This window comes from Chinchilla lanigera, unplaced genomic scaffold (assembly GCF_000276665.1).
Source record: "Chinchilla lanigera isolate Chin_1 unplaced genomic scaffold, ChiLan1.0 scaffold00040, whole genome shotgun sequence".
NCBI classification, from domain to species: domain Eukaryota; kingdom Metazoa; phylum Chordata; class Mammalia; order Rodentia; family Chinchillidae; genus Chinchilla; species Chinchilla lanigera.
Window position 1 is genome coordinate 11,303,893 of NW_004955441.1, and position 13,721 is coordinate 11,317,613.

At 37.9% G+C, this 13,721-nt stretch overlaps 1 protein-coding gene across 1 annotated transcript in view; it reads left to right on the forward strand.

Moving 5' to 3' along the window:
- Ppm1b (protein phosphatase, Mg2+/Mn2+ dependent, 1B) overlaps positions 1-13,721 on the forward strand; it is a gene marked incomplete at its 5' end in the record, with an annotated part of 62,062 nt that overhangs the window by 27,368 nt on the left and 20,973 nt on the right. The window contains 1 exon segment of the mRNA XM_005390941.2: positions 11,238-12,097. Within this exon segment, the coding sequence (XP_005390998.1) occupies positions 11,252-12,097 (846 nt within the window).

Sequence of the window (13,721 nt, forward strand, 5' to 3'; positions counted from 1 at the left end):
CAAGGGTAGAATTTAAGTGAATTAATGTTTGTGAAGCATTTACAATAGTGCCTACCATAGAATAAGTACTACAATAGCGGTGTGGTGCTGCACACCTGTAATCCCAGCACTCAGAAGACTGAGGCAGGAGATTCTGGCAAGTTTGAGGCTGGCCTAGCCTACATAGTTCAGGGCCAGCAGGGAATAATATGTAAGGAGACCTTGTAAAAAAGAAATAAAAACAACAAGTGCTGTAGAAGTATCTGCTTATTCCTTAGCACCTGGAATAAGATAAAAGCATATTGTGATTGCACATTATAATGAGCCTCTGGCGCAAAATTAAAGGAAATAATAGGTAAGAGGACAATTTAACCCTGTCAAGTGAGGCTCCTAGTTGTCCGTGCAGAGGCGTGGTTTCAGACCAAACCCCTCTACAGTCTGCCCCATCATGCTGTTGAGATTTTAAGGTTCTTCCCTTTGGGCATAAAACCAGTAAAAGTGGGCGTATTGTATGACATTTGTAATTATAAAGGAATAAAGAGGGAAAGAAATTGCCAGGGCAGTTTTTCTCTACATGTCCTACAGTTTACATTTCTTTGTGACCCAAAGTATTCAGGAGGGATAACTCAGGAAGAGGTGGTCCTAATTTTGGTAAAACATAGAGGGATTTGGAAAAAAGCACAAGTTCTTGTTACGGAAAATTTCAGACATGAATAAAGGTAGAAATAATAGTATATATTGAACCCCTGTGTATCTGTCATTGTACTCCAACAGTTATTGAGATACTGCCAATTAGAGATGATATTTTTGAGTCTGTAAATTCCCATCACCTTAGCATCTCACAGTAGCCATTTTGGGTAGTCGCTATATTTCTGTATGCACGGAGTTTGTATTTTTATTTTTTATTTTATTTGTGGTATTAGGTATCGAATCCAAGGCCTTGTGCATGCAAGGCAAGAGTTCTATCACTGAGCCACATCCCCTACCTGCATTTTTAAATAAAGGTACAAGTATTCTTCCCTTTTGTGTACCATTTACAGTTTTTAATAAATGTTATTAGCAATAATCCATTGTTTTTAGTGCAGAATCACAATTTCTGTCTTACTCCACAGAGCCCTCCTGTTAATTTTTTCTTTCCCATATTCTCTTCTAACTTGAACTTGGAAAGGATACTTCTTTTGTTTTGTTTTTGTTTGCAGTGCTGGGGATTGAACCAGGGCCTCAGGCTTACTAGGTAGATGCTTTATCACTGAGCTACATCCCCAGCCCTGGTACTGATACTTTATATGTATTCATGTATATATGTATTTCATGTATTCATAAACAGTGGATTTATTCTAGGATAGAGGTGTCCTGCTGGGCCTAAGCTAAGCACATGCTCTATCCCCAGCCCCTTTTTTCAGTTATACACGGGAGTGGGTGGAGAGGCAGCCTGAAAGTTGTTTGTTTATTGAGTGATTAAAGGACTACTGTACGTCAATACTGTACGTCAGTATTGAACTTTTTCCCATCCCATCCCTCAGCCTCTGTAGTAAATAACATAATCTTTTAAAAAATGTCAAGGGGTGACATTTCTTATGTGCTTTCTGTAATAAATGAATAAGCCTTTTCTTTTACAAGAATTCAGAATTTCCCATCAAATCTGTCAGGAATCAGTACCTCTTCTAATTCTAAATAGTCCCAACTTTTTCAAAAAAAGAAGGATGTTTATGAAAGGTATCCCAACTAATATTAATTGACACTGTTGGATTTATGTTTTCCATTTTTAATGAGCTTGAGTTGAGAACCTGGGTTCATCCTATTTAGTTCCAGTAAGCCTCCTAAAATGGGAGTGTTCTAAAGTGCACATTTTTTATAGTAAGCCAGCTACTGCATTTGGAGTTCGCTGCTGTTCGTGTATTCATGCTGTAAGTTTTTATGGAGTGCCTGTTGTGTTTCATGATTAGTGCCTACTGTGTGTCATGACTAATACCAGTAGTGTACAAGGCAGATGAAATTCCTCTTTTCATGGAAGTTTATTTTCTCATTCAGGTAAAAAGAGTAAAGAATTTATTGAAAGACACTTTCCTTAAATTCTGAGCAAAATAAATAGGAAAATGAGATGGATGGTGTTAGGACAATACTTAGATTGAAGATAAGTTGACATTTGGGTTAAGATCTCGATATCAGGGAGTCATCCGTGTGGCTCTACAGGTGAATGATGAGGGTGATTGTAGAGGAGAAAACAGTAGAAAACTAAGTCAGAAATGAGAGACAAGCTTGGCTTACCAGTGTAGAGGGAAGGCCAGTGTGGCCAGAAAACAGGAAATGGTGGAAGAGTTAGAGGAAGTAAAGTTGACAGCAAGCAGAGGTCAGAGTGTAGAGGGCTATAATAAGTTTGGGATTTCTTCTAAATTCAGTGGGAAGTCAAAAGAGATGAAATTCCCCAAGAAGAAGGACACTCTGGAGAATGAAGGGAGGCAAAGCGGAAGCAGGACTGCTAGGTAGGCGGTTGTTGTAACCGATGATGATGGCTTCAGGGGGCCCATTGGGCTGGCACAGCTTCTAGTGGAGAGAAGTGAACTAATTTGGGCTGTATTTGAAGGTAGAATTGATAGGAATTGCTAATGAAATAAATAATACGTGTGACAGAGGCTGTGACAGAACTTTGTATTCAAACGACACAGATTTGTCTCTAGAGAAAAAAGCTGGCACGCTTTTACTATTTGCTGTAGCGTGTGTTTGGTGGTTATGAACGTGAACTCTAAGCCAGATGGCTGGTTTAGAACAGTTTTGCTGCCTATTTCAACGAGTTACTCAGCCTTTCTGTGACTCAGTGCCTCGATCTATAAAACGAAGGCAATACTACTTACCTTGTAAGAATGTTGTAAAATTAAAGGAGTTGACAGAGATGAAGTTAATGTAGGCTCCAGTGCCTGCTTCTATTAGAGACTATATAAATGTTAGCCTTTGTTATTTTGGGGGTTTTCAAGGGTAATTTTGAATCTATATAATGTTAGCCATATGGGAAAACTGTTTTGTGTTTTCCTGTGGCTATTTGTTGCTAGCTGAAATCTGTACTAATAGTGAAGCTGGATCAAGTTTCTTTGAGAGAGTGCTTTTACTGCCATGTCTTGGACTACAGAGCTGTCTTGTAAGACATCAGCCATGGTGAATTTTTGCGAACATGCTTCATCATACAGCATTTATACTGATGTCTAGGGAAGTATCTGTCAATCCTATTTCTACAAAATCATAAAATGTCTACTACAAGAATTTTACTCACTTAAACCCACAGAATTGCAATTAAATTAGTTAGAATTTGATACTTGAACTTACAATATAGCAGCAGTAAGTATTTAGTCTAACTTTAAATGTTGAGTCTAAATTCTTTTTAGAAAACAATTTTTTCCCTTAGTTATTATGATACATATTTATCTCTTCCTGAATTGATTATGTACTCTGTGATAGTTTGATGCTGACATTTAAAGGCCCTTGTTTCCCAATTCTCATGCTTTTCTTTAGTACTATCATAGCGGAATTCACCAGTGGATTTGCTTCTTCACGGAAAGGAGGATACATTTTCAAAAATAGGATGTGTGTGTTGCTTCTCAATGGCACACTCACTTTGTCAATCTTGGTAATTGTTTCTTTAATTTGTTTACAGAGAAAACCTTAAATATCAATTAAAACTTTAAGTAAAATATATTCACGTCAAGTACCAATTAAGTATTGATAGTACAGTGCTTTTGGGACTTTTTGTAGATTATAGGTTCTGATTGCTAAAAAGAGATTTAATTAAAAAAAAACTTTTCCCAATTGAAACAAGTCATTAAATGGTATAAAATGTTGAGTAATTTTTATTATATTTACATGGTTAAGATAGGAAAGTTACAAAATGGTATGTAATGAAAATTGTGTCTCCCAGCTTCCTAATTTTTCTTTTCCAAAATTTCTGGTTTGGGTACATTTTCAGAGAATGAAAATATCTGTATACACAAATATATGTTTTATCAATTTTACAAAGTAAAGTAATTTTATCATTATTTATACTGACCACTTATTAAATAATAAATTGCCAAATGAATGATACTATTATTTCTTTTTAAGTTTTTATTCGTACATGTTTGCAGCACATGTTTACATTCATTGTGGGGGGTTAGTACATGCACTTCACACATCTTCATTCTTTTTACATCCTTCTCCCCTCTACTACTTCTCTCACAGGTATTTCATGTGTTTTTTTACTTCTGCTAAGAGATATAATAGTCATTTTGTACATGTGAGATTAATCTGTAGATGAATTTGTAGAATTTGGTTAAAGGATATGTGCAAATGTAGTTTTAATAGACTTTATTAAATTACCTTCCACTGATACTATTCTAGTTTGGTGGACCCTATCTGATACAGTACATGAAAAAAATGATATACCAATGTAGTATGAATTTTCACTGCTTACAAAAACGTAAAGTTCTGCATAGTTTTAAGATTTGTTTTAAACTGAGGTTTTCTGGTCCATTTTTATGTCATGTTGATCATTTTCTTATTGATATATAGAATCTTTTTATATTGAAGGAAGTAGCTTGGGATGTAAACTGCAGTTTCTTATTTCTTAATTATGTAGTGTGCTGTTGTACTTTATGCCTTTTGAACATAGTTGGTAGTGTTTGCCAGGTATGCTAGGGCATGCCTATAATCCCAACATACTAGAGGCTGAGACAGGAGGATCGCTGTGTGTTCAAAGCTAGCCTGGGCTACATAGTGAGACCTTGTCTCAAAAAAATAAAAAAGTTGGTAGTGTTTTAAAATTAAAATACATTCACATAATTTAAAGAACCAAATGAGCCTACAAGTCTTGGTGGTGTTCTTGCCTTATCCCTAGAGGATTTGCTCAGAAGCAACCACTTGGGGCTTTTTTGTTGTCTGTCTGTTGTTGAGACAGGGTCTCAGTAGCTGGCCTTGAACTCAGAAGGTAGCCCAGGCTGTCCTGAGACTCAGCAGTCCTCCTGTCTCAGCCTCCCAAGTGCTGGGGTTACAGGTGTGTGCTACCATGCCCAGCATAGAAGCAACCATTTGGAACACCTGACAGTTGATTCCAAGTTTATCTTCACATCTCTAAATAACATGCTTCTATTGCTGCCTCTTGAATTTTCCATTCTAGGAGTTCTGTATAATGGAAATTATGGAAAATGAGATTTAACCCACTTCACTTGCCCTTGTCTTTTCCTCTCTCCGGACTTCTCCTGTATGCTTTCATGAGAGGACTGCATTTTATTACTTGCTGAGACAGGTGCTACTGTGATTCGTGAGATTTTGTATGAAATGTTTTTCTCCTTCTCGGAAAGCTTAAGGACTCATCTTCCTAGCTCCAGTGTTCTAAAATTTTTGATAATGTGTCTTATGTGTTTATTTCTATCCATTATTTTTGGAATGGAGCATGCCCTTTCAGTATTGAAATTCATGCTTATCAGTTTAGAAAATTTCTTAGGTTATTAAAACATTATTTTTTCATTTTGTTTTTTTTTTTTTCTCTCCAAGTTTTTGGTCCTGGAAGCTGTTGGACTGGTTATCTTACATTTTACCAGTTCTTTTGCTCTAATTTCTGGGAGCTTTCTTCAGTTTTCATCTTCTCAGCTTTCTCTTTGTATATATAATTTTTTTTGAGACAGGGTCTCACTATGTAGTCAGGGCTGGCATTGAACTCACAGCAGTTCTTGCCTCAGCCTCCCAAGTGCTGAGATTACAGGCGTGTGCCACCATGCCCGGCTTGCCGATCATATTTTTATTTTACAGGAGCTCTTTTGTTCCTCTGAATGTTCTTTTTTCCTTTTCATAACGTTCGTGAATTCAAAATACTTCTATCTTTCATCTAGGAGTTTGCTTGCTTGCTTTCCTTTCCTTTTCCATTATCATTTTCTAATGTAGTCCCTTTCTCTTCCAGTATGTCCTTTTCTGCTTGGTTTGGTTCCTGGGTCTTAATGAAGAAAAATTGAACTCAGGACCTTGCGCTTCCCAGGCAGATGCTGTGCTGCTGAGCTATATCCCCAGCCCTTAACAAAAAAATTTTTTTTGGTTTTGTTTTTAAAGACAGGGTCTCGTTCTGTAGTCCAGGCTGGCCTTCAACTCACTGTGTAGCCGAGGCTGGCCTCAAACTCAGGATGATTCCCCTACATCAGCCTTTCGAGTGCTGGGATTCTAGGCATGCATCACCGTTTTTTTGTGTTTGACCGTCTGCTGTGTGTGTGTGTGTGTGCGTGCCGCGAGCATGTGTGCACATGTGTTGGAGGGTGGATATGGGCACACTAGAGTCAAACCCAGGGCATTTGGTATTCTACCACTGAGCTCTGTCCCCAGTCTTTTCTGCTTTATCTTAAAGTAGGCATTGATGAGAAGATCTTTGCCTGTTGGTGGGACTTGTTGGCTTGGGGTTCAGTGAATAAACCATTACTTGCTTAAAAAAAAAAAAAGTCCACAGCCAGGCATGGTGGCACAGTCTTGTAATCTCAGCTACTTGGGAGGCTGAAGCAGGAGGATCACAAGTTCATGTCTGCCCTGGCAATTTATTAAGACTGTGTCAAAATTTTTAAAAATAATAAAAAGGGCAGGGGGTTCTAGCTCAACAGACAAGTAGCTCTTGTTTGGCATCCGCAAGGCTCTGGGTTAGATGTCTGGTACCACCAGAAAACAAGAAAGGGCTGAACAGAACGGTTAAAAATTTGTAGATCAAAGGAGCAGTGGGAACTTGGTGGTGTGTCCCTATAATCCAAGCTACTCCAGATCCTGAGGTGGTTGGATCATGAGTTCAAGGCCAGTTTACCCAGTTTACTCAGACCTGGCTGAGACCCTGTCTCCAAAAAAATGAGATAAGCAAAAAAAAAAAAAAAAACAAATCCAGGTCCAAACAGGTAGGAGCCGAGATTTTTCTTTCCCTGCTCTCTCATGTAAACCAAGAGTTACCTCCTCGGTGGGGGACCCTACCCCTTCTTACTGCTGCCCTCCTGCTGAAAGTAAGGGAGGCAGGTTATTTTTTACCTCCAGTATCCTATCAAAAACAGGCATAAGAGTTTCTCCGGTTGATTTAACTCATGATAACTGAGATAAGTTTTCATGTTTATTAAAGGTGGAGGATTTCCAAAGGGAAATAAATGTGAGCGTAGTACCCAAATGTGTAGTCCGGCCTGAGCGCCTCTTCTGGGACGCACAGTTTCGTCTGTCTAACGTGACTCCGGGACTGGCTGCATATGGTAGACCCATGTTAGGATCCTGGCTGCTCTACCTGCAGAAGTTTTTGTCTGAGAGAACTGGCACTGGTTGGTTGGTTTGTTTTTGCCTGACGCCTTTCTTTTTTTAGTAAAGGCATGTATTTCTTTTAGGGAGTCTACCCAGCTCTAGGGAGAAGTGTGTCCATAACAAATTTGTTACATTTATTGGGGATAAGAGGGGTTTCGGTTAAACCTTTTTCCAGACCGATTTTTTAAAAATCATCTAACATACATTTTGAACTTGTTTTGGCAGGGAGAGAAAAGATAATTACTACGTAGGGAGATAAGAGGTATACACAGAAGGACCATTAATTATGCAAAGTAGCAAGTGCTAAATGTTGATGGTTAAAAGGTGTTAGTAAAAAAAAAAGGTGTTAGTGAAGTTTAGCAGGGGAAAGTATTTCTAGAAGACCTGAATCTGGCTTTTCAGGAAAGATATGACTCTGGAAAGTAAAGGAGGACATGATTTAAAAAAAAATAGATGGTAAACAAAAATAGCTTTGTTCTTCATTTTGAGTTATAGTAGAATTAGAATCAGTTGCTACAAACATTTAGGTACAATAATGCTTTTTCTTTACTTTTTACAGTCACTTGCTATTTGAAAACATTAAATTGTTATTATTACTATTTTTTGTCTTTTTGAGACAGGGTTTCACTATGCAGTTCAAGCTGGCCTTGAACTCACTTTGTAGCCCAGGCTGGCCTCAAACTTGAAGCGCAGTCCTGCTGGCTCAGCCCCCTGAGTGCTGGGATTACAGGCGTGCGCCATCACATCCAGCCTTCAATTGTGTTTTTTTTGTCCTGTTGTTTCCTACTGTGCTGTCTTGTTCTTGTTTATAAATGTGAAATACAATTACATTGTTGATTGTAAACCGAGAGCGACCCCAAGGTATGTGTGTGCTTGATGAGAACAAATCAGCCAGTCCTGAAGTTGGATTTTTTTAAACCTTTGTCAGAGTTTATCATGAAAATAAATTGTCAAGCATGTGTGCTATATATATTTTTGTTGTTTTGGGTTTTTTTGCCTTTTTGAGACAGGATCTGGCTTCCAATTTATGGTGATCCTTCTGCCTCAGCCTCCAGAGTACTGGTATTACAGGTGTGCACCACCACGGCCGGCTGCATGGGTGCTATATTCAATGTTTTTAGAAACAGTGCAAAATTTTATCCTTTAAAACTTCATTTCTGTTGTTTGGTTTATATAGTTAGCTATTAGCTTTTATGTGTGTGTATATATATATATATATATGTATATATGAGATCTTGCTCTGTAGTCAGATTTAAGAACCTCCTGCTTCAGCGTTTCAAGTGCTGGGATTCTGGGATCTCAGGTGTGCCCTATCACTATCACAGCTCTTTTTTCTTCTCCAGCAACTGTGAACCCAGCTCTTCACTGAGTAGTAGAGACAGATTGCTGTACTACTGGAGAAGCATTTGTTTTCCTGCATTGGTCAGAGTGATTAATACTTGGATGTATGATAAAAAAAATTGAAAGGCACTTTTGAAGCATAGTAAATAAGACTGGAAGATTTTCTTTAAGATTGATGAGAGGTATTTATAAAATGGCTGCCATTATTTGAAAGGTATTTATAATGGCTGCCATTATAAGTTGTGCTTCCATAGGAGCCTATTTTTTTGTGTGTCTACAAAGCAAAGATATGCTAGACAGATACACATTTCCAGGAGCCGGAGATTCTGTTAATTAAAAACAAACTTTTAAGCAAAGAAAAAAATCATAGTCATTTAGGTGAAAATCATTCACTGCATCATTCTTAGACAAATTATTGCAGCAAAGAAATTGGATCTGGCCTGTACTCCCAGCCCTCTCTGGAGGCTGAGGCAGGAGGATCTCTAGAGTTCAAGATCAACTTGGTCCACATAGTGAGTTCAAAACTATCCTGAACTACACAGTGAGAGCCTGTCTCAGGGGAAAAAAAAAAGAAAAAGATAAAAAGGCTGTCAGGACATCATCAGTGTGCTTAATTTCACAAAAACAAGAAAAGGCAGTGATTTATTTGCAGTGCTAATAAATAAGATGGAACGTGACTGAGAACGTACATTTTCTCACACAGAGGTTTGCTCACTGCCTCATAATAAAATTCTTTGTTTTTGAAGAGTTGTGAAACTTAAAGTATGAGTTTTTGATTCCTCGGCATTATGCAGAAATTTTTGGATAGCAGAAAACAGACAACACAATATATTCTCTATACCTTTACACTTAAAGATAACAGTTACTTGCTAAAAAAAAAATGGTTTTAAAGAAAATGGTGTTAGAGAACATTTGGGAAATACATGTTTGGAAATGGCTTAAGCTTTTGGTGATTTTTGTTTGTTGGGGAAATCACCTGTCAAATTTTTGTATATTTTAAGTATGTGTGTTTCAATATATAAGGAACCTCATATATGTGCAAGAAAATTGTTCAACATTGTTTACAGTAAGAAGAAAAAACAGGAAATAACTCGAATGTGACAGTGGGGTGGGTAAATACATTTGTGGTACAGCCATATAATATACAGTACAGTGAGTGAACTTCAGCTTTTATCAATGTAGAGAAACCTCAGAAGTGTAACCCTGAGCAAGAAGAGAAAGTGCTAGAGTGACATGCACTGTACTTTACATCATTGTAAAGTGCTAATCATGCAAAACCAAACTACATATAAGTATGGCTACACTACAAAGGGTAATGGCTGTGAAACTCAAGAGAGTGCCCACCTTGGATGTGAGAGGCCACCAAAATGCTAAAACAAGTGTTAGCCGCTAGCAAGGTTTTTTGAAGGTCCCATTCAAGATCTATTTTAAACAATCTTTGGGCATGGGGTAGGACTTTGGAATCTGCATTTTGAGCAGAGAACAACAATCATTTTATGGTGTTACAGTGGTTGAGGTACCTTTCTAAGCGTTTTACAATTAACTCAGTTCTTCATTGTAATCTTGTGACTGTAGGTAAAGTGACTTAAGAGATTTGCCCAAAGTCACACAGCTATAGAGTATAAGGTCAGGAATGTGTGTAGGAAGCATACTACATCCCCTTCAGTTTTGAAAAACCACTGCTCTAGTCTAAGTCATTCAAAATTGGGAACATTTTATTCTATAGTAATAGGAAAGCTGGGTGGGGATGGTAGGGGAAGTAATCCTTACAATTCTAAGGATTTTAAATCTTTGTCCACCAACACCAGGTAGCTACTTCATGGATTATAAAACTCAGTAATATAAAGTATGTCCTTTCAGCACTAAAATCCAAGTAGTGTTTCTTCTTAACAGAACCCAAGTATTGTGAGTATATTGTTTTCAATTTTGTATACAGTGTGAAACCTTGATAAAACCAAATGTGTGAGGCCAGGCAGGGCACCATGCGCCTGTAGTCCCAGATACTCTGGAGACCGAGGCAGGAGGCTCCCTTGAGCCTAGGCAACATAATGAGACCCATTCTCCTTAAAAAACAAAACAAAACGAAAAACCAGAACTCAATGTTTTAAAATATTTGTTAATGTTTTTGTTTTAATAGAATTTTAGAGTTATTTTTAGGATTGCTAGGGGGAAAAGTCTTGATTTCAAGACTGCTTTTAGAGGTCTTTCTAAAACATTAGCAGTATCTCTACCTCAGTTTGTTGAACAAGATGCCTTATCAGTCTGTATATTCCAAAGCCTAGTCTTGTACTATGTAGATATATATTAAACCATAGAATTGTAAGTTAAAATTTTTCAAAAATTGTTAACCAACTTTCTTGTTTTTCTTTTCTCCTAGAACAGTGGTTCCCAATCTGACTCCATATTCAAATCACCAGAGTGACTTTTAGGAAATAACTGAAATCTGATACCCTTAGAAATAGTGATTCCATGACTCTTGATTCTAACATGGTAGGGTGGAAAAACCACTATTGTAGAAGAAGCATGTGGGGCAGGTAGCCGGAGCACCCAGTAAATTAGAGTCATACTGAAAAGTAAGCTTGAGATAGGAATTGCTTAATGTTAGATGAATCTAAGCATTTAATACCTACGATTCTTTTTCCTTTCAGATTCATTACTAAACATGGGTGCATTTTTGGATAAACCCAAAACTGAAAAACATAATGCTCATGGTGCTGGGAATGGTTTACGATATGGTCTGAGCAGCATGCAAGGATGGAGAGTGGAAATGGAAGATGCACATACAGCTGTTGTCGGTATTCCTCACGGCTTGGAAGACTGGTCCTTTTTTGCAGTTTATGATGGTCATGCTGGATCCCGAGTAGCAAACTACTGCTCGACACATTTGTTGGAACACATCACTACTAATGAAGACTTCAGGGCAGCTGGCAAATCAGGATCTGCTCATGAGCCTTCAGTGGAAAATGTCAAGAATGGTATCAGAACTGGCTTTTTGAAAATTGATGAATATATGCGTAACTTTTCAGACCTCAGAAATGGGATGGACAGGAGCGGATCAACTGCTGTAGGAGTTATGATTTCACCTACGCATATCTACTTTATCAACTGTGGTGATTCACGGGCTGTGCTGTATAGGAATGGACAAGTCTGCTTTTCTACCCAGGATCACAAACCTTGTAATCCCCGGGAAAAGGAGCGAATCCAGAATGCAGGCGGCAGTGTAATGATACAGCGTGTTAATGGTTCATTAGCAGTGTCTCGTGCTCTGGGGGACTATGATTACAAGTGTGTGGATGGCAAGGGCCCAACAGAACAACTTGTTTCTCCAGAGCCTGAGGTTTATGAAATTTTAAGAGCAGAAGAGGATGAATTCATCATCTTGGCTTGTGATGGGATCTGGGATGTTATGAGCAATGAGGAGCTCTGTGAATTTGTTAAATCTAGGCTTGAGGTATCTGATGACCTGGAGAATGTGTGCAATTGGGTAGTGGACACTTGCTTACATAAGGTATGTAAGTGTTTTCTTAAGAAAGCACACCTCAGTAACATTTACTTTTAATCTCTCTAGCAGCTAAGACAAACAATGAAATGAGTTGTCTGTTTTTCATTGTCTTATTAATAAAAGAAACCTTTCCTATTGCTGATATCTAAAAGGAATTTATACAGGTAATAGTAATAGCTGACTTAGCTAGGCATGGTGGCACACACCTATTATCCCAGCATTTGGGAGGCTGAGGCAGGAGGATTGCTGTGAATTTGAGGCCAACCTGCATCACATAACAAGACTCGGGGCTAGGGATTTAGCTCAGCGGCACAGCGCCTGCCTGGCCAGTGCAAGGTCATGAGTTTGATTCCCGGTACCGGCAAAAAACCAAAACAAAAAACAAACAAAAAAAACCCAAAACATAATAAGACTCTGTTTCAAACAAAAACTAATAATGTCTGACTTGAAGGATGGTACCATTTGTAGAATATATCAAAATTCTTTTCATATAGATGTTTTTATTATCACAGATTAAAAACTGAAGGCTTATATAAAATGTAATGTGGAGAATTCCTATAGAATGTTAGTTTATTTAGATTTGTAATTTTCTGTCAATATTGATACAGTAAAATATTTTAAAAAACCAGAGTAACATAATTAGGAGTTTCTTCAAACATCTTTAAAGTAGTTTTTCAGGCAGGCTTTTGACAGCATCTTTGCAGAAATCAGTTAAAATCTGAGTCGTCCACCAAGTGCCCGGGAGTGTGCAAGGGCTCTGTGACTGATAGAAGCAAGATCCAGGCAAAACTGACTGTGAAACACACATTTTAGATTGAAGCCCTTCGGTCTCCCACTGCAGAAATTTCTGTGGAAGGTGCAGGCATAGCTAGAAAATTTCTCAAGAAGAATCTCAGGTGTGTGGAAATACCCAGGTTTTGGTAAGATACCTATTTGTTTTCCGTAGAACAGAAAGAGAAATTTCGAAATGAGTACGATGTTAACCATTTTAATGACTACTTTTGGCCCTTCTGTTTTTACATTTAGCATACCATGTCATTACTACTTCTCTAGATGAGTTTGGTACAGAAGTAGTGATAGTCGATAGTGATTAAATAGTAAGTGGCTCTCCAAATGTCTTTCTCCTTGGACTCTAAACTGAGTGAATTGGACCTGCACCTTTTTGAGATGAAAAGGGCATAAGTTTTTTTGCTGGCAAGTAAATAAAAACAGGATTTCCACCAAGTATAAATGAATACATGAAGAAAAGTCCAGATAATAGAGGAAACTCACAATTTTGCTACCCGCTTAAGTCATCTACTTTGATTGTGGTGTGTATCTTTCCAGGATTTTTTGTTTTTTGCCTTCCTGTTTGTATGTTTTTATAAAAATGAGACTTTATTTGCTGTTCTACAGCCGCCTTTATCCAGCAACATATCGCAGAGATATCCATGTCAATAAGTGTTGTGCTGCCAATGCTTTTCATGGCTGCGCAGCGTTCTGCTGAGTGAATAGCATGTGGTTCTGAGAGAGTAGCCCATTGGATCTGAAATTTAAAGAAATTTAGTTGTACTCCAGACTGTACTCTGCTGTCTGTTGAAGGAATGCTAGTTTTCTTTACCCTTCTGCCTGAGGTTTAAATGATACCAGT